General features: G+C 36.0%; 1 protein-coding gene and 1 non-coding gene across 2 annotated transcripts in view; both read right to left on the reverse strand.

The window, feature by feature from the left end:
* The window catches only part of AP1G1 (adaptor related protein complex 1 subunit gamma 1), a 78777-nt gene that overhangs the window by 19141 nt on the left and 33014 nt on the right, over positions 1-26622 (reverse strand). The window contains exons 3-11 of the mRNA XM_007198222.2: positions 20752-20876; positions 15331-15472; positions 13593-13689; positions 12341-12417; positions 8354-8449; positions 7811-7891; positions 7510-7608; positions 3695-3750; positions 2502-2615 (exon numbers count right to left, since the gene is read on the reverse strand). Of these exons, the coding sequence (XP_007198284.1) occupies positions 2502-2615; positions 3695-3750; positions 7510-7608; positions 7811-7891; positions 8354-8449; positions 12341-12417; positions 13593-13689; positions 15331-15472; positions 20752-20876 (887 nt within the window). The remainder of the gene's footprint in view (positions 1-2501; positions 2616-3694; positions 3751-7509; positions 7609-7810; positions 7892-8353; positions 8450-12340; positions 12418-13592; positions 13690-15330; positions 15473-20751; positions 20877-26622) is intronic.
* Positions 2145-2230, reverse strand: LOC114235996 (small nucleolar RNA SNORD71). The gene has a single exon (XR_003622054.1). It is a non-coding gene; the product is annotated as a small nucleolar RNA SNORD71 (small nucleolar RNA).

A 26622-nucleotide genomic window follows, 5' to 3' on the forward strand; every position in this document is an offset into this window, starting at 1 on the left:
TATTCTATGAAGCTGAAATTTAGAATACTTAAAAGGCTCAAAAAGAGAGGCAACAAAATTATTACCCAATGATAACACCTCTGCGTTATTCATTAAAAACATGATATATAGTCACCATACTCTCCTTTTATTACATCCACTTTAGTCCAAAGATGATCTAACATAGGTTACATCAAAAGGTACATAGAGGAGTAGAATAAAAACAAACCTTGAGGGCTAAGTGAAATAAGTTAGAGAAAGACAAATATTGTACAGTATCGCTCATATGTGGAAGCTAAAAAAAGCTGAATGCATAGAAACAGAGACTAGAATGGTGGTTACCAGGGTCTGAGGGGTGGGAAAAATGGGGAGATGTTGGTCAAAGAGCACAAACTTCCACCTGTAAGATGAATAAGTTCTGGAGATTTAATGTATAGCATGATGGCTATTGTTAGTAACAATGTATTATATACTTGAAAGTTGCTAAGAGAATAGATCTTAAATATTCTCACCATGAAAAAGAAATGGTAAGTGTGTGATAGGATGCAGGTGTTAACTAATGCTACGGTGATAATCAGTTTGCAATAGATAAGTGTGACAAGTCAATGTGATGGACATCTTTAACTTACACAATTATATCTCAATAAAGCTGGGAAAAAAACTGAAAAAGAGAGTAAGAGCCATGAAAAGGAAAAAAATGGTATGTGCTATGAGAGCAAATAGGAGCTAAAACCGCCTATCAAATTTGGCATTGAAGGCAAATATGGACATGTTTTACATATAAAAGTTATAAGGTTACTACAGGCATCTTTTCACATTTGGTCAATAATGTCAAACATGGCATATAATTAACTTTCAAAAATACCAATTTAATAATACTTTCATCTTAGTTAATCTACAAGCAACAAAACTCAATCCTTACAGAAATGCAATAATAACTAATTCTTACACAGTGCTTAAGTACTTTACATATGTTAATCCAGTTAATCCTGCATATAACCTTTTGAAGTGGGTGCTTTTTTATCCACATTTAGCATACGGGACAACTGAAGCACAGAAAGGCTAAGTAACTAGACAAAGTTTATTAAGGGCAGAGCTAGGATTTGAAATGAGGCTTTCTGGCTCCAGAGTCTAAGCTCCTACTGTTATATAACCTGTCAAAGAGACCCAGGTTTTACTTTTGAAATGCAAAGCCCAGTCATGAGCTATAGAGAAACAACACAATAGAAGTCAGAAAGTCTGGGCTTCCCTGGTGGCGCAGTGGTTGAGAATCTGCCTGCTAATGCAGGGGACACGGGTTCGAGCCCTGGTCTGGGAAGATCCCACATGCCACGGAGCACATGGGCCCGTGAGCCACAACTACTGAGCCTGCGCGTCTGGAGCCTGTGCCCCGCAACGGGAGGGGCCGCGATAGTGAAAGGCCCGCGCACCGCGATGAAGAGCGGTCCCCGCACCGCGATGAAGAGTGGCCCCCACTTGCCGCAACTAGAGAAAGCCCTCGCACGAACCGAAGACCCAACACAGCCAAAAATAAATAAATAAATAAATAAAGTAGCTATAAAAAAAAAAAAAAAAAATTAAAAAAAAAAAAAAAAAAAGAAGTCAGAAAGTCTGACTTCTATTCCCAGGTCTGCCATGTCCAAGGGGTAAGGTTTGGTGTAAGTCATTTGATTCCTTTGGTACTGTATTTTAATCTGTTAATTGGGGATAGAAGTAATTGCCTAGTCTCTCTTGCTGGCTTGCTCTGAGAACCAACTGAGAGGGTGCTTATAAATCCTTTGCAAAGCACTATGTAAAAGTTGTTATTACTGACTCTAGGTCTTATCTTTAGTTTGCCCAAGCACTTAGCACCTGTTCTCTGCAAATAAAAGGAACACAATTATCAATGAATGTTTGTTAAGTGAATAGTTTCAGAGATCATTTCAAATCTAATTTTTTCTGGTTTGAACAGTAAACCAAAAGTTCACTGAGGCCAACTATAACTAGGTTTTACAAACAACTACAGTTATTCTAAGAAGAGAACCAGTAGAATTACTACATCAAGGAAAAAATATACATGCCTTTTCAAAGTCCTATGTGCTGCCTAAAAGTCATTCCTAGATGCACTGTTCTAAGAAACACGGCCGCCTCTAGTATCTTGAAGTACTGTGAGTACTGTGAGAAAACGTGTGCTGTCAGCAATTTGAGTTTCAGCATTGTGATAAAACACTCAGCCGATGGATCACTCTGTATTTTCATCCTCCAACACACAGAACACAGTACCTCTGTTGAGTAAACATATGCCCAGCTTATCTGTACCTGTTTTACTCATCAAAGAACCAAGGACAACTTCAGTGTGCACTTCAGTATTCCGTACTGGCCTCTTTCATTAATCTAAACTTCTCCCTGCCAATCCTTTCGAAAAAAGGATTTACTCTGTGAAAATAATGACTAAATACATAAATGTCAACATTCTCTCTCTCAAAACGATTACAAAGTTATCAGGTGATGGGTGGGGAGCAGAATTTTCAATAATCTGTTACCGTTTTATTGAGACATCCAAATCTTTTAGACAGTCCACAATGGTACTTCTGTGCCTCTGTACTGCGTTATGATCTGTCTGCACAGTCTTCAACAAAGATGTTAAAGCTACATATCTGGATGATGTAAAGTTGCAGAAGAACAGAATTAAAACGTAAAATTCAGGATAGTTCTCTGCTTAACGACAAAGAAGATGTCCAATGACTAAGGGAAAGCATACATTGTTAAATATTTAAAAGACAAGACAAATTAGTGAGTAAAATGGAAACACAGTAAAGCCATAAAAAACACTATAATCTAAAGCTGTGGCAACCAGAAGCCTTGGATTTAGATTTGTATTCATGGTCAATTCCATTTAAACTTCTAAAAGTGACTGACTTGATTCTTCCAAACTCTTTCAAATAGTACAACAAAATAAGTATATAGTATGCCTTTTCAGGCTGCCTGAGACCCAAAACACAAGAGGAAATTATTTCAATTTTACCATTTATATTTCCTCTGCTTTTGTTTGATACCAGTACCAAAACCGTCCCTGCAAAAATTTGAGTTTATGATCCAAGTATTAAAAAATTCTTCTGGAAGGAGAAGATTATTCAGGGTACCATAATGATTATTTCCACATTTTTTCAATCGTAACATGACAAGAAAGAATACAAGATAATACTGATAAATTCATCTACTTTAAAAAAGTAGCTGGAGTTCACAAACATGTTCCAGGTTTGCAACTGAAATGTTATATTTTTCTTCTTAATTTAGAGCAGGGGTCAGCAAACTACAGCCTATCTGCAAAAACCCAGCCCTCTGCTGTCTGGTTTGGTAAATCAATTTTTATTGCAATATAGCCATGCTCATCATTTACACAGTCTATGGCTGCTTTCACACCAAGAGGCAGAAGTGAGTAGTTGCCAAATAGACCCTAAGGCCCATGGAGTCTAAAATACTGACCATCTATCTGGTCCCTTACAGAAAAAGTTTGCTGACTCCTAATGCTAAAGTATAAACAGGACTAAAAATTAACTCATGAGGCAAATACTCAATTTCTTATCAAAACGGTTTTAAGACCAGACTAAAAATAAAAATCCTGAGTTGAAGTTCTAGATATGTCACTCAATACATGTGTGATCTTGAACAAAGTCACTCCTGAATACACTGAGTTTATAATAGCCAGATACAAGACATTTTTCAGTTGACTTACCTAATATTCTTGTCGTTGTTCAATAAGAAACGACCCAGGATATTTATGGCTAGGACCTATAGAGAAACAGCATAGCTTAAAAATTTAGGAAAATCAAATATCTATATTGTTTAAGGGTCACTTTCTGGCCTCTGATAGGTGCAAACTATTTAAAGGTGGTAGTTTAGTTAGCACTTCTATAGATTGCTAGCCAAAAAAAAAAAAAAAATTCTGAAGGCAAACTCCTAAAACCATATTTTACTTCTGCTGAAAGATTGTTTTAAAGTTTTTATATCATTAGCAGAAAAATAATATTGCTACAGCCTCACTGGAGGGAAATCTGGCAGTAACTATAAATATTTAAAATTAGGAATTCCCTGGTGGTCCAGTGATTAGGACTCTGTGCTACCACTGCAGGGGGCATGGGTTTGATCCCTGGTTGGGGAACTAAGATCCTGCATGCCACATGGTGCGGCCAAATAAATAAATAAATAAATAAAAGCTACAAAATGAAACTATATCCTCTGCTTCAACAATTTCACTTCTAGGAACTTAGCTGACAAATGTACTTGCACATATGCACAAACATCTACTGCAACACCAGCTATAATCACACATGGCAGGAGAGTCCGTGAACAGCAAACTTGCTACATGTACTATGGCACATCCATACCACGGAATAGTATGCGACCGTTAAAAAGAATAAATCCTGACACCTGCTGCGAAATGGACGTACCTTGAAGACTTTATACTAAGTGAAATAAGCCAGACACAAACACCCCATATTATATGATTCCATTTATGTGAAATGTCCTGAATAGGCAAATCCATAGAGACAGAAGGTAGAATGGTGGTTGCCAGGGGTTGGGGACAGGGGATAAGGGGGGAGTTATTGTTTAATAGGTACATAGATTCAGTTTCAGAAGACCAAATAGTTCTGAAGATAAATGGTTGTGTAGGTTGCAAAACAATATGAATGTGCTTAATTAATGCCACTGAACTACAGAGTTAGAAATGGTTAAAATGATAAATTTTATGTTATGAATATTCTACTACAACCTTTTTTAAAATGAGAATGGTCTCTATACATGAATATAAACTAGCTCCAACATAATGTTTTCACCTAACATGAAATGTGTAAGGTGCAGAACAACCTAGATGACAAAAAGAACTATACACAAATAGTGTAGTGTACTTAGTAAATTTGTTTCTTACAAAGCTATGGGTTAGCAATTATTATACTAATAAATGGTTGAAAGAATGAATAAATTCTTGAGGGAGAGTTCTTCCTTATAGAAGAATTCCAATTATTTAATGAGGAAAAAATGAGGGAAATAGAAAGGTATCATTAGAACACCACCCTAATAACTGTTGCAGACAAGAGCCTCTGATGGGTACAAGTCTGAGGAGAACAGAATATCTGCATAGTGTCAAAGTGTTTCCTCCAAAATATTATAATTACAAAGGGAAAAAAAACAATTATACAGTGGAGAGACACAGCAGACACCACCTTAACCAAAAGATCAAGGTTAATATCACCAGTAATGAGACAAACAGATAGCATGTACCTCCTGATATGAAGCTGAGAAGGGCACACCACTTCTGTGGTAGTCTTGCCAAAAAAGCATAACCTCAAACTAATTATAAGAATATATCGGGGTGGGGGGACTTCCCTGGTGGCACAGTGGTTAGGAATCCGCCTGCCAATACAGGGGACACGGGTTCGAGCCTTGGTCCAGAAGATCCCACATGCCGCGGAGCAACTAAGCCCGTTTGCCACAACTACTGAGCCTACGCTCTAGAGCCCTCAAGCCACAACTACTGAAGCCCCGTGCCTAGAGCCCGCGCTCCGAACAAGAGAAGCCACTGCAATAAGAAGCCTGCACACCGCAACGAAGAGTAGCCCCTCCTCGCCGCAACTAGAGAAAGCCCGCATGCAGCAACGAAGACCCAAAGCAGCCAAAAAATAAATTTAGAAAAAATTTTTTTAAAAAAAGGATCTATCAGGGACTTCCCTGGTGGCGCAGTGGTTAAGACTCCGTGCTCCCAATGCAGGGGGCCCGGGTTCAATCCCTGATCAGAGAACTAGATCCCACACGCATGCCACAACTAAGAGTTCACATGCCACAACTAAGGAGCCCGCATGCCACAACTAAGACCTGGCACAACCAAATAAATAAATAAATAATAAAAAAAAAAAGACTATATCAGACAGAGCCAAATTGAGGGACATTCTACAAAGTAACTGATCAGTACTCTTCAAAAGTGTCAAAGTCACAAAAAACGAAGGAAAGACGAAGGAAATGTCACAGATTGGAGGAGACTAAGGAGACATGACAATAAATGCAATGTGGGATCAAGGATTAGTCATCAGTAGAAAAACTGGTGAAATCTGAATAAAGTCTGTAATATGGTTAATGGTACTGAACCAATATTAACTTCTTAGTTTTGATAATTATACTACAGTTATACAAGATGCTAACATTAGGGGAAGCTGAGCGAATGGTAATATTGGAACTCTGAACTATTTTTGAAACTTTTGTGTAAGTCTAAAATTATTTTAAATAAAAACTTTTTAGGGCTTCCCTGGTGGCGCAGTGGTTGAGAATCTGCCTGCCAATGCAGGGGACACGGGTTCGAGCCCTGGTCTGGGAAGATCCCACATGCCGCGGAGCAACTGGGCCCGTGAGCCACAACTACTGAGCCTGAGCGTCTGGAGCCTCTGCTCCGCAACAAGAGAGGCCGCAATAGTGACAGGCCCGCGCACCGCGATGAAGAGTGGCCCCCACTCGCCGCAACTGGAGAAAGCCCTCACACAGAAACGAAGACCCAACACAGCCAAAAATAAACATAATAAATAAATAATAAATAAAAATTAAAAAAAAAAAAGTTTTTAGAAGTGGGGAAGACAAGAAATACACATGTACAGACACATTTAAATATGGATAAAATATCTCCAAAAAAAAGTACATTAGAAAATGGTGAGAGTAGCACTGACATATTTACACTACCAAATGTAAAACAGATAGCTAGTGGGAAGCAGCTGCATCAGCTTGGTGCTTTGTGACCACCTAGAGGGGTGGGGTAGGGAGGGTAGGAGGGAGACGCAAGAGGGAGGGCATACATGTATACATATAGCTGATTCACACTGTTAAACAGCAGAAACTAACACCATATTGTAAAGCAATTATACTCCAATAAAGATGTTTAAAAAAAAGAAAATGGTAACCATATTTCCCACTAGAAAAATTGAGAGTCTACACATGAAAGCTACAGACAGACATCTTCCTCCCTGCATACCTTTTGTACTCTTTGAATTCTTTTACTTTGTGTTTATTTCTCAAATAAAAATAAATATTTAGAGAAATGAATTAACTCAAATATGATGTCTTATTTGAAGTGACTGAGCCCAACTCAAATCATGGCTCTAAAAAAAAAGCTCATTCAGAAATGCTTCCTTGGGACTTCCCTGGCGGTCCAATGGTTAAGACTCCCTGCTTCCAAGGCAGGGGACGTGGGTTCAATCCCTGGTCGGGGAACTAATATCCCATATGCTGCATGGTGTGGTCAAAAAAAAAAAAAAAAGAGAAAGAAAGAAAGAAATTTTTCCTTCACTTAACATTATGTATCTAACCATACCTAAGCTCTTCCAATTTCTATTATAATCAATATTAAGCCTTCAGTGGAGAAAATGATACTTCAGATACCAAAAAAACCCACTATACATTCTGCATCATTCTTTACTAAAGTTAATTTCCAAATAGAATTCATTTCCAAAATCCAAGTCAATTATTTTAAATAAAATATTTAGAAAAGAAAAGATTAAAAAGACTTACTCGCAGTCCACTCTCTGACTTAATATCCATGATAGTCAAAACCGTTTCATAAAGAATAGCATTTCCTACATTTTTACTAGTCTCCGTATTAGTGGCAACCTGAAAAGACACAGAGGGTGTTACAAAAGTGACAAAACAATGCTTCCAAAAAATATCCAGAGGTAACAGGAGATATTTTGTAACTGATTACAGCCACCAATGAGAAAACACAAATAAAAATTGCTCCATATAATCACAATCATTCTACTCCCTGCTTTACTAAAATGAGTGTTTACTTAAATGTAAGTTTTGGTCTACTCACCTGTGCTAATATATCATTCATAGCTTCACTTGAGTCATCATCATTTCGTCCTAAAATTCTCAATAACCGCAAAATTCGTACCTAATGTGCAAAATATGACAAATGTCAACAAATTCCGCCTGGCACAAAGGAACTTCGCTTGATATGAAATTCAAATAACTTAAATGAAGTCTTAGATCCCAATAGAAATGGTAAAATTCAAACAGAAGAAATTTAAACATTATCTTTAGAGAAGTTATACATGGTTCTATGTCTTAATGAAGTTATTAGACAACCCACACTTTGACACTTCACAGCCAAAGGATACCACCACCTGCAGAGCTGTATTATATTGGTAAATCAAGTTTCTATGTAGTATATGATTTGACTATTACAACTATAATTTTATCCTATTAATCTCATACAGAATTGTGTCACTATTCATTTGTTAATGTAATTAGTTTAATCAATTAACTACCAAATCTCTACCCAACACAAACATAAGAGGAAGGAAAAATCTATTCCAAAATATATCATTTATCCAAAACTTTCTTTCAACCTCACCTGCAAAAAGGGGTCACTGATCCCAGAAACATCATGTTCTGGTGAATATCCGGACATGATGAGGTTCTTTAGAATACGAACTAACTGGGGCACAAGCTGCGGGGAAGAGAGATGCATCAAAAAACAGTGAACATCAAAGAATTTCTCATGAATAGGCAGGTAATTTGACTTAGAAAAAGGATGCAAGGGTCTGAGTCCAAGCAAATTCTACTGATACAATATACTAGTATACTGTTGATGTTTGATAAATATAACTTAGGAGTATTTTGGCCAAGAACTCAAGAAGGAATATCTGAATTAAAAACAAACCAGATATTTTTACTCCAGAGTTATATATGCAAAGGCACTATAAATAACAGTAGGTTAGAAAGCCTCTGAGAACCAAGTAAAACAGGTACCTACGGGGCATATTGCATTCCTACTTCTATAGGACTTGACACACCTAGGTTGCACAAATATATTCAGTTTTTAATACATTCAACACATGTGGATATAAAATGTTATCACACCCAAAATACTGGTGATTTTATTAAAATTACAGTCTTAAACTATCTCAAATAGAGAAAAAAATTCTCTCCTCTTAATATTTGGCTAGTTATATCCTTTTCCAACAAACAACAGGGAATACAAAAAGCCTCCGACATTGACTAAGTGGAAAAGACACATGAAAAACTGTATCCTTCACTTTAGGAAGACAGCAAGGCCATGAATAATGTCCTTTTCCTATTCTTAACTCATATGACACAATTTTAGGTAAAATTTAATTTCAGCACCTAATTATACATTTGTTGCCTGTCCTATCTTACTAATGAAACTATACATTCCTTATGGTCAGAATGCCCTTCTTTTTACTCTGTCCATTAGACTGACTTACAGCACATAGTAGAGGCAATTTTACTGCCAAGCTGAACTTAAAAATGCTTTAAGTATTATCATTCATTTCAAACTCTGTTGATCAATCATTTAAGGTTAAAACCCTATTCCAAAATGTTTGCCACAATAAGAACATTTCCAGCCTCTAACTACAAACTCAATTTAGCTATATAAACAACTCTAATCACCTAACATTAAGAAAAGAAGTGTCCAAAGTGAACTGAACCATATCTCTTTTGAAGGCAGTCAAAACAGCCCCAACTTTGCTGCAACTCAATTATTTTTTTCTCATCGTATTTGGATTCCTCCCTACTCTCCAATTCTAAAAGGGGATCAAGACTGAAACAAAAGCCAAGCTCTGCCCAAGGTACACACTCAAAACATTTACAACACTAAGTCTACTGCTAAATACAAGACAACATAATCTGTGGGAATTTAAATAAGTTTGGCCGTAACACTTCAATTAAGCACTTCATAAGTCACCTAAACAAAAATCTAATTTGGACAACTCCAAGATTAAAACAAATCTAAGCTATAATGACCTGTAAATTCTAAACAGAGTCCTCATTAAATCTGTCAACTGTGGACAGATTCATATTAGAGGTCAGAATAATATAACTGTATAAACTGCTTTAAAATGTAATAAAACCAGGATCATCTAGTTACCAAACTCCGCATAAAAAGTAGCTCGCCTTGCATACTTCCCAATGGTCTCCTTTTTTGTACTACCCATATCCTCAATTACTTTTTAAAATCTGGTTTCTGGGGACTTCCCTGGTGGTCCAGTGGTAAGGAATCTGCCTTCCAATGCAGGGGACACGGGTTCGATCCCTGGTCAGGGAACCAAGATCCTTCATGCCGCAGGGCAACTAAGCCTGCACCACAACTACTGAGCTCACGTGCCTCAATGAGAGAGCCCACATGCCGCAAAACTACAGAGCCCATGCAGCCTGGAGCCCGCGTGCCACAACTAGAGAGAGAAAAACCCGCACACCACAACTAGAGAGAAGCCCATGCGCCGCAACGAAGAGACAGTGCACCACAAAGAAAGATCCCGCATGCTGCAACTAAGACCTGACGCGGCCAAAAAAATTAATTAATTAATTAATTAATTATTTTTAAAAAAAATCTGGTTTCTGTCTCAGAGAAGTTCTTTTTCCTTCAGCTACTAAACTCACACCACATAAGAGCACCCCGGGACAAAAAGCACAAATGTCTAAGTGTTCAGCATACAAATTCTTGGAACCCAGCTTTATTTTTCAGACAAAAATTCAAGTTACTAAAACTGATGACAAGACAAACAAAATAAAATGACAAAGGGAAAGGCTGCAGCCATGAAAATCAGTTGATGCCTACCCACTCTACCTCAAAAAACTTTTAATATTCCAAAGCTTCAAGGCAAGATTGACGGCAAGTAAGGGGGAAATTAAAGCTCTAAGTCTGAACTGAAAGTTCAGAAGTACGTACGGAGCTTTTTAAAGTATGAGGTTACCCACACGGCTCTAAAATATCTGCTTCAAGAAGAAGCAGTGTTTGGCGTCAAGGATCCAAACTGATCTGGAACTGCCATCACCAATGACACTGGGAAACTGCTCAAAGTTTCTCAAGTGAAGACAAAGGAAAGGCAGAGAAGGAGGCTTACAAATCAGGGAAGGCTGCAACTGAAATCCAAGGCTGACTGTGGAGTCAGGAGTTTAAGTGACAAGACAAAACCTGGACTAGGAAGTTAGCCAAAAATGCTAGGACAAATAACATAGTATTAAGCACAGCTTCAGCATTAGTATATTTTTAAAAGCCACATTTGTGGATGGATACACAAAAGCCACTAAGGACCTAATGCCAGCATGCACCATCTAAAAGAGGGTTAGGGCTTCCCTGGTGGCGCAGTGGTTGAGAATCTGCCTGCTAATGCAGGAGACACAGGTTCGAGCCCTGGTCTGGGAGGATCCCACGTGCCGCGGAGCGGCTGGGCCCGTGAGCCACAGCTGCTGAGCCTGCGCGTCTGGAGCCTGTGCCCCGCAACGGGAGGGGCCGCGATAGTGAAAGGCCCGCGCACCGCGATGAAGAGCGGTCCCCGCACCGCGATGAAGAGTGGCCCCCGCTTGCCGCAACTAGAGAAAGCCCTCGCGCGAACCGAAGACCCAGCACAGCCAAAAATAAATAAATTAATTAATTAAATAAATAAATTTAAAATAAATAAATAAATAAATAAAATTTAAAAAATCTCTTTAAAAAATAAAATAAAATAAAATAAAATAAAAGAGGGTTAATTCTTACCTTTTCATTCTAACATACAGCAGGATTCCAAACAGACAACAGGAACAAAACATACAAAGCAAGCATTAGGGACAGATACGGGCCTCATACTATTTTATAATAATTTAATCAATACATGAACATTTAAAGGGGCAAAAAAGCCCCCCAAAAAAGAGCTGCTATTAGAGTTTCATTAGATCTAAAGTACAAAGTAAGCCCAATTTATGGAGTGATCAGCACCTTATAAAAGGAACTGAATGCATGTAATTACCCAAAGAACAGTCTTTCTCTGAGTCCTCCTTACTAGTGCCTTCTAAACGTAAGTGGAGAAAAAAAATTCCACTTCAGAATGCTCTAAGAAAGGGAGGGAGGGACTTAAGAAAGCTAGAGACTTCCATCACTGGAGTCACCACAGCATAAAATGAATAGTGGGGGACCCTATGTTAGGTAAAAGTAATGTCAAATTTCATTTTGCAGTTTTCACCTTTAAAAAAAAAAAATTACCTGCCTTAAACTACACACACACACACACACACACACATTTCCTGTGTGTAATCTGACCTCAGGTTACATTTCCTAACTTCAATGTGAAAACAGCAGATAAAGCACATGAGAGACTGGTGTGTCTGCCAACAATGAGAGAAGACTTCTATTATGAAAGGGAAAACACTGCACTATTGCCAGTTCTTATATGCCTAAATCTGGCTTCCAGCCCTACCACACAGCAGGGCTGTTTAAGTCCTTTATTCAGCTCCACAGCTTTCTTTCAAAAGAAAATTCATAGGTGAGAAAATCATGTACTTTTCAGGAAAACCATTTTCAATCAAGAAAGGCTTAGATATACAGAATGGCACCTACCTTTCTGAAATGTGCAAGCATGTCTGGGCTTCGCTCACACATTTCTGTGAGGAGGACTACAGAAGTGTGAAGGACACCTGAAAGAAAAGAACCAATGAAAACTAAAAATGAGGCTATATTATTCAACTTCATAGAACAGGGCTTTGAGTTCTAAAGGTCAATTCCAAAAGGGCAGCTGCTATTTTTGTTTTTTAATCTCTCAAAGAATCTAAGCATTGAGGTGAATACAAAGGAGGTATTAATAGATATCTGCTGATTTAATACTGGTGATGTCAATCAAAACAGATTATTCTAAAGTTGTATGACCAAAATAATTGCTAAAAAATGAGAACCAATACACATGTCTCTACATTTGAGAATATCCATAAAGACATGCACCTAGTCAATATAAACTGGATATTACCTGCTCCAGACTTAATAAGCTCTTAGCTGAGTTTTGATAGATATTTCAAGAAGAAAAATCTTACTAAGATTTTAAATTTCCAGATAAAATATATGAAAAACCTAAGGTAGTTGTGAATGACAAAGTAAATTTGCTTGGTCAAGAGTGAGTGAAAAGACTCACACCATACTTTTCACTAAATAATAAATAAGTACCCTAAACATTCATTTGTTCAACAAGTATATTTTGAGTCTTCTAGGCACAGGACTGCATTAATCAAATTAAATACACGTTACCATTTTTTCTCTTAGCATTTAGGACACAAGAATTTTCTTCACTCAGAACTTGTTTCACTGACTTCAAAATAAGAATAAAATGCTCGGTAAAGAACTGCCACATTTCATTTAATTTCTCTCAAGCTTTATAAAAATATATCTGGGTACCCATTACAAATTCCTGTTACAAGTAACCTAAAAGTAGTTTCACAAATCTTACACTACTACAGCAAAACAATAAAGAAATAACTTTTTCTTCTATTATAAAATAGCCAGGAAATCAAAGGGTTTTACACATGAACATCAAGGCTAGGATCATTTGTAATTACACTATTACTTAATATAGTATTTTTAATATAGTAAAAGAGGACCAGAAATGAAAAACAAGCTTACTGTAAAGGAATCAATCTCTAATTACAAAAACTAGGATATGGGAGTAGAAGAGAGATTCAACCCATTAGCCCTTCCTAGAAGAGTGTCCAAGCACAGTAGAAAGGTGAGTCCACTGCATGAGACAGAAGGCCAACACTGCCTGAAGCCTGTTCTCTTTCCCCTTCTCCCTCAGTACTTCATGAGTGCATCTAAGTCACATTACCATGGTTCTTTTCATTCAATAAATTTTTTGTTGCCGGTAAGAACATCTCCATAAGTTCAGGAACCTTCCTGATGACATGAACAGCACAAAGTGCTGCCTATAAAAAACATAAAAAGGATAAAAGAAGATTTATTTCAATTAAGTCAGGACAACCAATCTCATACACAACAAAACCTTATCAACTAGTTCACCTACATGAAAAAAGAAAGGAGTTAGGTATCAGATTTATTATTTATTATTATCAGACTTACTAGTTATTAACTGGTTAGGGCTTTCCAACTTATACTTACTGCATTAACGAGAACTTCTAACCCACCTGTCTCTTCGGTCATATATTACCAAATAAGTGGACAAAAGCTTTCTCGACTAGACCATGGTTAACACAAACTTATCAAACATGCTAAACATAATTTATGTGGAGTTTTGCAAAGTAAAAAATAAAGACTTCCATCTGTGATAATCATTCTTCTGAGTAAAAAGACCAAAAGGTTTTATAAAAACATTATGCAATTGAAAGATATATATACTGCAGATGCTTTAAATCTGCTGCTGCTTTTAATAATACCTATACTTTCCCCAATTCACTCTCTACTGAAATCAAGAAAATCATTTGAAAGTTACTTAGGATCTTAGTTAAACGCCTCTCAGTTAGCTAGTCTCTACTGAAGAAACTTGTTCACAGGAAAGAAAGACATTCAAAGACTGATTTTGGTTAAACGCCCCCACCCCTGGCAAAAGGAACCATAACTACTATTTGTTGGAATTGAATAACATAAAAGTTCAGATACATTAACAAGAAAAGATTTCAGCTAATTCTTCCCATGCTACAGTTGGGGGAAACAATTTTTTTTTTCTAATCTGTAGGAATTATTTTATTTAATAATTATTAATCTTTATTAATATTTATTTAATCTTTCTGAACAAGAGCAGCCCACACGTTTTTTAAGAGAAAAGACTGGCTTTGGTCTATAGCCATCATTGACAGTGCATGATCCTGGAAAACAGCTTGGCCCTTTCAACGGCTTTGTCTCACACCATTAATACAGAGGCACAATAAACGCCAACCAGACGATATTATGTGACTCACTTCTAAAGTCCTAAATTTTACCCTTTGTTTATGAAGGTTTTAGGATTCAAGCACAATAAAATAACAACAAAATGTTTATATCAACAAATAAAAGCAAATTAAGTGAATAAGATCACTGTCTTCCATTACTATTCCATTTAGATATATCAATTTTAGGAAGTATGTTCTAAATCATTCCCTAATAATTATCTAGGCCCCAGTGGAACTGCACTTCCAAGATTCAAAGGCCCTAATACAAAGACATGGGCACTAAAATAAATTCACAAAGATCTGTTCATTATCACTTTGTTTAATACTGTTTAGAATCAGGTAACTTAGGAAGTAATTAGGTATGCTATCTAGGGTCCAATAACATTTGCTTGTTTATAAATCATTTCCTTGAAAAATGACGAATTAAGAGAATTAAAGTGTTCACAATCACTTACTAATTGGAGAGTTAAATAGCAATAAAAAAATCACCTCCAAAATTAGTATAAAAAAAGATTTTGATTCATAAACAACTGATTCATATATAATCATTTAAAATACATTTACTGCACAGGGAAAGAAAGTTATATTATCATTTGAGCTTTCAAAAATGAATAATCTGCCTTCTCATCTCCATAATACTCTCTAATCCAAACGCAGACATTCGGTTTCATGGAAAGTTACCTTTTTTCTTAAGTAAGAGTTGGAGGTTTTCAGGAGTTTCTCTACCTCTCCTGCAAGATCTCTGCACATCTCTGAGGAGCCCATGCAGCCGAGGGTACAAAGTGCTAGCCCCTGTACATATTGCGTGCTATGATTAAGATCACTGCAAAAGAAAGAAGGGGGCAGAAATGAACATGCCCTGCCTGGTGCTCCCCATGAAGAAGCTTCACAATCTAACGAGGTAGCTCTGAACGATTCATGATTTCTCTAATACGGAAAATATTTATTAGGATTATTTTTGAAAAAAGGGTTTATTCTAACTTTATTACAAATTACAACACAGCAAACTGACTGACAGTCTGTTCTACATGCTTGCAACCCAATGTTTCCAAATACCAAAGCAACATAAACTGGACAACATGCTATCTGTTGGATGTTAAAAGACAACTCTCTTTAGGAAACTCAGCAAACCACTGAAAGTAAAAACTAGCAATGACAGAATATGAAGCACAACTGTATATTTAAAAGATTTTAATATGCTCTATTACTAACTACAAAAAAAAGTAATACAGTAACGAAAACCTTAAAAAAAAATCAGAAAACAATCTCTACTGCTAGAGCATTTAAGATGACTTAAATAAACATCACAACAGAAACACTCTATACTATATACTCTATACTTAAACACTCTATACTCTAAATACTATACCATAAGGTCTTTGATATTATGATATAGTATTAACCTTGATGTTACATTAATTTTTACACTTTTATTTATTCAAAAGAAGAAAAAATTAGTAACTAAAAAGATAGCTAATTAAACCATCATAAACTAAGCTAGATGTTTACAGTGAGCCTCAGTATCTAGTGATACAGATACAAAAAATTCTATTTCTAACAGGCATTGATTACTGTACAGAATTATTTCTAAACCAGCCTGAAGTATACTTCCAGAAAAGCTGAAATATTAAAAGCTTGAACCAGTAAAATCATTTATATATTATAACCAACTCTTACCATTCAGAAGCTGAATTATTATGTTGAGTTATGCTACTTCCACCAGCTTTAAGAGCATTTTAAAATCGTTTAGCTCAGTGGTTCTCAAACTGTGATTAAAGAATCTCTGGAAGTCCCCAAGACTGTTTCAGAGGGTCCACGAAATACAAACTATTTTCACAATACTAACTCATTATTTGTCAGCTTTATTGACACCCGCACTGATAGTGCAAAGGCAATGGTGGGGAAAACTATGGCATGTTAACACAAATCAGGGCAGAGGCACCAAACTATAATAGTAGTCACTGAATACACTGCCACACACTTATAGTGAAAGAAGGGAGGGAGGGAGGGAGGGAGTTTCACTTAATACTGCCCATGACAAAGCAGTAAAAATGATAAGTTTTATTATACCTTGACTCTTTTTTTTTTTTTTAAAGCCACGCCACACGGCTTGCAGGATCTCAGCTCCCTGATCAGGGATTGAACCACTGCAGTGAAAGCCCAGAATCCTAACCACTAGGCCACCAGGGAACTCCCATATACCTTGACTCTTGAGTGCACATTTTTTAACATTCTGCGTGACAAAATGGAAAGTATGCATAAAGTACTTCTGATGCATACTGGAGTAAAGTGGCAATCTCAGAGAAAAGCACTTGTGTATTTGTTTCATTTGCAAGCTAAACTACAAACTAGCTACTATTAAAATGAACATCAGGGGCTTCCCTGGTGGCACAGTGGTTGAGAATCTGCCTGCCAATGCAGGGGACACGGGTTCGAGCCCTGGTCTGGGAAGATCCCACATGCCGCGGAGCGACTAGGCCCGTGAGTCACAATTGCTGAGCCTGCGTGTCTGGAGCCTGTGCTCTGCAACAGAGAAGCCGCGATAGTGAGAGGCCCGCGCACCGCGATGAAGAGTGGCCCCCACTTGTCTCAACTAGAGAAAGCCCTCGCACAGAAACAAAGACCCAACACAGCCATAAAAATAAATAAATAAATAAAATTTTAAAAATAAATAAATAAATAAAATGAACATCATTCTTATTTGAAAAATAACTGACAACTATAATTATTAAGATGTGATTATCTGCCAAACATTTTCTGGAAGAAGAGCCAAGTAAGCTTATCACTTCAGGAGCAACAAGTGACAATATTTGTTGCCAATGATAAAATCTAAGCTTTGAAGTGAAAATTAGAATTTTGGAATATTTGTATTGCCACCGTGAACCTGACAGTCTATCAATACTTTAAAACTCAGTGAACCAATTTTCTCCAAATGCCTTAAGCATGATGTTTAAAAAGCATGCAAGAGTAAAAGATTCATTCAAAGCGTAAGACAGACCAATGGGTTTTAATATAACAAAGAACCAAACTTTACTGATATGGTTTCAGACTCCACATTGTAAATAACCCTAAAGAAACTACCACTTGTGGAGTTTTGATATACTATCATAGAACATTATCCATAGTTATCTGAAAGGTTATTAAAGTCCTCTTTCTTTTTCAAACTACATTATCTGTGAAAGGCTAGATCTTCTTCATATACTTAATCAAAACGTAACATAAGAAACTGAATGCAGAAGCAAATATGAGCATCTAGCTTCGAGCTTCCATTAGGTTAGATATTAAAGAGATTTACAAAATTGTAAAATAATGCCATTCTTCTCACTGAAATTGTTCTTGTTCTGGAAAATAGTTTTTCATAAAAAAATTTATTTGTTAACATTGTAATGGGTTCATTATTGGTCATTTTATTTTTATTTATTTATTTATTTTGGTAATTTTAAATGAACTAATAAATGGTTTTAGGCTTCCCTGAAAAACAAAGAAAGGAAAGGAAACAGAAGGTAAAGTGTCAATCAGTCAGGTTTGCTATTGTCTACCAATTTGAATATTTAAGATAAAAATTACTGATAAAATAAAGTTTAACTTAACTATGGCTTTACCATTTAGTGTCCTAGTTCCCAAGAGTATTTAGTTGACTCTTCAATCATTTTTCAATGATTAAGAATATTTGCATAATGCAAGCTCTTAAAGTATTATATTTAATTTTTAAAGATTTAATTCCAAGATCATTAATGTCAGAGTTTTTCTAGGCCAATGAACAATGAGGTAAACATTCATCATTAAACAGAAAAACTGTTGGTACATATGATGCCCCATAATCGAAATGCAAAAAACCTCACAAATAAACAAAGAAACCCATTCATTAACAGATTAAAAAAACACACAGGGGACTTCCCCGTGGTCCAGTGGTAAAGAATCCACCTTCCAATGCAGGGGACGCGGGTTCAATCCCTGGTTGGGGAACTAAGATCCCACATGCCGCAGGGCAACTAAGCCCATGCACCACAACTACTGAGCTCGCGTGCCTCAATGAGAGAGCCCATGTGCCGCAAACTACACAGCCCAGGCACCCTGGAGCCCATGCGCCACAACTAGAGAGAGAAAGAGAGAGAAAACCCATAGGCCACAACTAGAGAAGACCACACGCCACAACGAAGATCCCGCACCACAATGAAAGATCCCGCATGCCTCAACGAAGACCCCACGTGCCGCAAGTAAGACCCGACGCAGCCAAAAAACTAAAGAAAATAAATTAAAAAAAAAAAAACTGAATTATCCAAAGTCCTTTAACTGAGCTTAAACTCAAGTGCCAGATCAATTCCCAACTATTATTAGCTCTCTCCTAAATTCACTTGGGGCTTAGCTGGGTCTCATGAAAATTAAACACAAAGATTCCTTCTTTGCCTGTATGCCTATTCTTCAATTTTTATCAAGCTACAAACCTATACTTGAGTTTGGTATTAAGTCTCTAATATGAACTTGCTGCTAGGCAGAACTGCCAAATTATCAGCATATGATTGAAGGCTTGAATAATAAGGGCACAGAGCATGTAAGAACAAAAATTAAAGAAACTTTCAGAGGCCTGTCCAGAATAAATGTGTAAAGTCACATTAAACATCTAAAATGTAACCTCCATGACACCAAGGATTTCTGTCCATTTTTTTCATTCTCCATCCCCAAAGCTCATAACACCTCCTGGCATACAACAGGTATACAATAAATATTTGTTGAATAAACGAACCAACTTAGTATTTTCATTACTAATATTTATTTCAAGGCCAAAAAGAACAAGATTCTCCCAAATTAAGTCACAGAGTCAATGTATTTACATGACACACTATATTTACAAGCAATCGTAATTCTCATTTTGAAATTTTTCATTATCCATTGGGAAATTTTAAATTATAATTTTTACCACAGCAAAATATATGAGTTCAGTGTCTTCAAATTGATCACCTATATCCCCCTGATTCTACTTTCTGTCAAATACAGAAATACTATAAATGAAAAAGAAATCTAAAAAAGGAGATTAAACCAACAGACAAACCAAAACCAAATAAAAAAAACCCAAAAAGTACCTTTAACCAATATGGCCATCAGAACTTCCATAACTTTCTTTCTTTTTTTAAAAAAAATTTATTTATTTTTGGCTGCGTTGGGTCTTTTTTGCTGCGCACGGGCTTTTTCTCTAGTTGCAGCGAGCAGGGGCTACTCTTCGTTATGGTGTGCGGGCTTCTCATTGCGGTGGCTTCTCTAGTTGCAGAGCACGGGCTCTAGGCACGGGGGCTTCAGTAGTTGTGGCTCGCGGGCCCTAGAGCGCAAGCTCAGTAGTTGTGGTGCACGGGCTTAGTTGCTCCACGGCATGTGGGATCTTCCCAGACCAGGGCTCGAACCCATGTCCCCTGCACTGGCAGGCGGACTCTTAACCACTGCGCCACCAGGGAAACCCTAAAACTTCCGTAACTTTCTAACAGAAATTTATTATAAGAGAGATACTGAGAACTGTTAATTCCCTACTCACAGGTCCTCTAATTTCTCCAGAATGGCAAGCATTAACTTTGTAAGTTAAAAACATAACTGGACTAGTAAATCAGTAAAGCACCCATTAGAGAAAAAAGGACTTATACACAAAAATTCACAGGGCTAAATATAATTCCCAGCAACTGAAATCTGGGATTAGACTGCTGACAAGCAAGACCTCTCTTTTTACCTTTAAATGGTATTTATTAAGAATATACACTGGTAATTATGTAATAAACACAAATGTTTCATTATTCGTGGTATTCAAAAAATATATGATAAGAAAGCTCAGATTTACCAATGCTCTTTCTATTCTATGAAAGTCCAAATGCTTATTCATGGCTAAATAGTTGCTATGACTCAAGATGTACAGCAATGCCTTCATTTAGTTAAATTATCCCCTACAGAAGTTTTAATTGTTTGCTTAGCCTCTTTACATATAAGCTATAGAACCAAAAGCAGCTCAAATACATTCTAGACAGTAAATATAAAATCAATAAATAGAAGCTTTTGATGTCTTATTATAAAAAAGAACTAAAAGTACAAAGTAGTTATTGGAAGAAAGAAATTAAGACTTACTTCTTGATACAGTTGGTCATGAGAAGATGGACATCTTGTCTTTCATCTAACAGCAGCATTGCCCCTAAATAGCCAATGCGTTTGTCTGTGAATTTTTGAGAGGCGATAAGCTTGAGGCACTCCAACTACAAATAAAAAATAAATAAATAAATAAATAATTTTTAAAAAGAAAAAAGGAAAAGAAAAAAATTAAGAAATTGCTACCATAATCAGGAAAGCAATGTTTTTAACCCAGAGTCAATGGTTACCTAAAGTACATAGGTATAACCTGTATAATCAAACCACCTAAATAAAAGGCAAAGGTTTAAGATCGTTCAATATCTTCATAATAATAATCAAGTTCTGGAACAGATCATCTTGTCAAGGTCCTATGGTATTTGCCATCCAAATAATCTGTGAAGTTTACCTTAGATCTACATATTCATACAAACTACTAAAGGGTTGTCATAAAGTTTTAATAAACCTAATTCCTAATTTAATTCCCAGGTTATATTAAACGAGCACCAAGTTCATGTGTGTATTTAATATCTGGTTCCTATTTTGAATATCAAAAACTCAGTAACTGGAAACATACCAAAGTGCCAAACAGTGTCCTAAACACCAGGAATGTACAACTGAAGAAGAGATAGACAAAAACTAACTTTAACATAATGTGGGAAGTGCTACATTTAGGGCTCGAACCAAGTACTATGGAGAGGTGAGGTTTTAGGAATCAAATACAGAAGTAAACAAACACACACAAGCCAGAGGAAAACCCAGTAATGGAATTAACCTAAAATGTTTTATATGACTTCTTCTTTACATAATTCTTCTTTACACAATCCTCAGAGCTTAAGAATCCGTGTAGTTATTTACAATAGCCAAGACATGGAAACAAGCCAAGTGCCCATCAACAGATGATTGGTTTAAGATGTGGTGTGTATGTGTATAAAAAAATATATATGTATATATACATATATACATATAATGGAATATTAGTCATAAAAAATAATGAAATAGCACCATTTGCAGCAACATGGATGGACCTAGAGATTATCATATTAAGTGAAGTAAGTCAGAGAAAGACGAACGTTGTATGATATCACTTATATGTGGAATCTAAAAAATAATACAAATGAATCTATTTACAAAACAGAAACAGACTCAGGAAATAGAAAACTTACGGTTACCAAAGGGGAAAGAGAGAGGGAGAGGGATAAATTAGGAGTAATTAACAGATACAAACTACTATACATAAAATAGATAAGGAACAAGGATTTACTGTATAGCACAAGAAACTATATTCAATATCTTGTAATAACTTATAATGGAAAATAATCTGAAAAAAATATATATATATAAAAAACTCAATCACTTTGCTATACACGAAACAGACAATATTGTAAATCAACAATACTTAAATTAAAAAAAAAAAGAGTCCTTGTATTTAAACAGTTTGTCTCTCTACTTAGCCTTTCTTGAACATCACAGTCACTCTGATATACTTTATCATTCCATCTTCACTAACATGGAAGAGGCCAAACATTCCCTCTCGGGCAGTGGTTTACAAAGGGTATACACAAGTTAGACTCTTCAAGAGGGGTTTTTCAAACTATGCTCCCATTTAGAATCACTGCATTCCAAGGAAAGGGGCTCAGACGCAGACTGGTGTAGACAGGAATGTAAGATCACATGAGACTACTTCCCATATGACTCTGCCTGTAAGTATGAAAGTCAAACTGAGAAATGTAAAAGAGTTTTACAAATAAACCTGTTTCGAGCTATTTAAAAACTGCTCTCTCAATGTACCTACAATAAAAACACCTAAATGTTGTGGGATGACTAAACCATCATGAGCAAATCAAAGAAGCCTCAAAGGGAGAATAACCAGGATCCCAAGGAAAACTGAAATGCCTCTGAGATCAACAAAGATTATCTAACAACCCTTCCCTTCCGTCTACACATTCAATTTAAATTTCAAAAACAATTTCTGAAATAGAAGATGTTTACAGTCATTCTTAAAATGTCAGCAGAAAAATTACTGCTGAGGTGAATGAGAAAATCACAGTTAAAATGTTATTAGAAAAATTTTTCTCTTTTTCAAACTGAAGGACTTTAAATCTTTCCATTTAATCATTCTATAAATAAATATTTTAGCAGTAAAAGAAAATGTTCTAAGAACCAGGTATCACTGAAATGTTTATCATCCTTACTGAATCACGCTTCAGGCAAACAGCAAGCATTACACAAACTACCCAAATTTTTTTTCTTAAGGTGAACTAATGAAAAGGACACTCAGGCATTAATATTACTTCATATTTTTAAAGGTCAAGTTTTAAGATAGTCACACCAAAAGTTATTGATGACTGGTGAGTACAATTTGTTGCTTTTTGTGACAGCTGTTAAAACTTACCTAATAACTAAATAGCCAAAAGAAAAACTAAAATTAAAGGGACAAATACTAAATTAATTCTTTTTTAATATTTCCTGTTGGTACAGTGACTTTGCTCTAAGAATGAGCTGCTGTTTTTTTTTTTTTGAAGGTGACAAATTTGAGGGGAAAATACAGGATTATATACTGGAAATGACCTCTGAAATACATACTCCAGTGAAGGATTAACTCTGATCACACTTCACACTTACAGTGGCCAGCAAATAGAGCTCAGACTGTACCACATGTCATCATTAAAAGTGTTATCAAGGTTTTCAAATGTTGAAAAAGAAAACGACTGGAGGGGAATACAATGGGATGTGGGTAAATGTGAGGAGAGGGCATCCACTTTTGAGCAGCAATCACTAAAAACACAACTCAACACTTACATGAGTTACAGAACAGAAAAAAAATAGTAACCAATTAAATGTATCCACTCCTTAGACAACAACCTCAACTTCCATCGAGAACTACTGCTCCTCACTTAGAGCTACTTGAAACTGCCACCTGAAACACTGCTAACCCACAAATCTGGCTTTAAATCCACCATAAACAGTCCACCACCAAGGTAACAGAAAACTTTTGCTTTTACCCCAAACTCTGTGAGCAAAAGTCAAAAGACAAATGACAAACTTGGAAAAAATATTTGCAACTCATTTCACAGACACGAAATCCTATACAACAGGATTCTACAAACTTATTTTTAAAAAGACCAACAATGAATATAAAAAGTCAAAGAATTTGAACAGACAGTTCAAACTAAGAAATAATTCAAACATACAAAATGAAGTTCAATCTCCTCATAAAACAAATGCAAACCCATCTAGGAAAATTTACTAAAAAATCATTGACCTGTACACCTGAAAAGGGTGTGTTATATGATATGCAAAATATGATTCAGTGAAGTTATTAAAAAAAGAAAAAGAAATGCAAATCAAAACCATATTGAGATACTACTTTTTAACCTATTAGCAAAGATAAAAAACTGTCATAACAGTGCAAGGACATTAGTAATGGCAGTATAAACTTGCACAAGATGTAGTAAGAAAGATTTGGTCTATCTAAATTACAAACACACATATCCTTTGACTCAACAAATCCACTTTTAGGAACTTACAATGCATTTATATTCACACATGAGCAAAATAATGGATATTATTCCATCGTAGTATTACTTTAAACAGTAAGATTGGAAATAAATGTCCGTTAATAAGACATCAGTTAAATAAATTGATTCACACATATAACAGAATACTATGCTGTATGACTACCATGAGCATGTCAATAAAGTTGGAAAAAAATAAGTACAAGGAAGCTCTTTATATATTGGTATGGGTTAATCTTAAAGACAGATTAATAAGTGGACAGTGCATATAGTATGTTACAATATATTTTTGGAAGAGGCGAGAATATATATATCCATCGCCTGGAGATGTATAAAATGTCTCTGGAAGTATAGTCAAGAAATGAATACCACAAGTTGCCTATAAGGAGGGAAACTAAGTGACTGGAAGAGGATAGAAAGCAGAGTTTTCATCGTATATCCTTTTGTATCCTTTAAATTTTGCGTCGATGAACTGTCATTATTTATTTCAACGATAAATAATATTGGGCTGGGAGAGAAAAAACTGCAGGATAAAGAGAACTTACATCTAACTTGTAGTTAGAAAAGTTAATACAATAATATTATAATTAAAAAGGAAAAAAACAACAAATCATTTGTTCCCCCTCCAAAGTTAAACAACATATATTTCAAAAAACAGCAAAAAAGCATTTGAGTCTTGGAATCATTTCATGAAAAAGCCCTTGAAAAATTTAAGAACAAAATCATATGAAAATATAACTCAGTAAATGGAAACAATCAACCTTTTAAAGATAACTTAAATTCATAATGAGCAATTACTGTGCTATTCTATCATACCTGTGATGCCGCAGGAACGTGTTAAGAAGTATGCTCCCTTCTTATCTCTATTCCCCACAAGGGCTGTGCTCTTTTCTGCTGACAGTTATTTTGTATTCTTCACCTACTATCAATTTCTTCCTTAACAAGCTCTTAATATACTGATACTTGCTTATCCACAGCAACCTTCTCCCTCTCCCCCGACCTACATCCCAAAGGGGTGACTGTGGTAACCCTTCGCTACTCACTGATTTTTTAATATTTATTTTCCAAGTGTTTTGAGACACTGTGGTTTTCCTTTAATTTAGAAAGCTCCTGCTGTGTCCAAACCAATGTGCTAGTCATTCTGATACACAGTTAGAAGGACACATAAAAGAAAACCAGCATTTGAATATTTATCATAAAATACGATATATATATACCGTGACAGTCATGCACAAGCTACTGTGAAAACAAAGTAGGAAGGCCACCCAATTCAGAAACTAAGAAAACATCTGAGAAAGGTTTCTACCTCATTACAAAACACTTAGTGGAACAGAAAGAAACCAGTTAGGAGCTTTGCCTCTCTTATCCTGGTTCTAGCTAAGAGACCTATGTGAGTTATTTCAACAATCTGGGCCTAGTTTCCTTATCACTAAGGTAACTGAGCCACATCATGGAAGACAGTGCCCTAACAGTTGTCCTACACTCCATGTCTTCAAGGCAAATAGTCCCTAATTCTCTCCAGCTGATCCTTGAATTTTTCTCAGAATATTTTCTCAGCAGAAGCATTCCAGAGAGCCATGAGCAACAAGCCTTAAGGGACTGAAGTTATCAGCCTCCTTTAGAACAAATACAGTGCCTTAAAAATCACTGATCAAAATCACCTCGGAGGGTTCTAAGATATATAGGTCACCCCCAGGATATTCTGATGGGAGTAGATTTGAGAGAACGCCTAACAACTTAATTTTTACATACTTTTCCTAGATGACTCAATGTTCCAATTTTCCTTGAATTTCAAAGCAATTTTTAAAAGGAGAACTTTACCAAGTTTCTGGCCTTGTTACATTTTTCTGAAGCAAGTAAAAATACTGCCTTTTATCAGCATTAATCTGGTTGCCCTTTAGAAAAAAGCTGCACTCGTTTTGTTAGCTTTTAGAACAATTTCCCAAAAGGTCAAATGCACATATACATTTGCTTTTAATTTAACACTGAGCTTTATGATGTGAACAATCATCCTAATGAAAAGATGCAATTAAAATATTGTAAACATTAACGGATTTGCAACTGATTGGTTAGGTCTTAGTTACTTGTATTTCATTTTAATACTCAGAAATAACTTTCTAGCTTATACACACACACACACACATTTTTGAAGAACAAGATTATAACTGCTTTACCACTATGTAGCTTGGCAACATAAAATCTATATGGACCAGAGCCTGTTTTTTCATTCTTCTGGCATTAACATTCCTATTGTATCCCATTTTTTTTTTCTCTTGAGAAAATTTATTATGAAATATTTTACTCAAAAATTTGACCTACCAACGAGCTTTATCAAATCTTAATTTTACCCTATTTA

This window comes from Balaenoptera acutorostrata, chromosome 19 (genome assembly GCF_949987535.1).
Source record: "Balaenoptera acutorostrata chromosome 19, mBalAcu1.1, whole genome shotgun sequence".
NCBI classification, from domain to species: Eukaryota; Metazoa; Chordata; class Mammalia; order Artiodactyla; family Balaenopteridae; genus Balaenoptera; species Balaenoptera acutorostrata.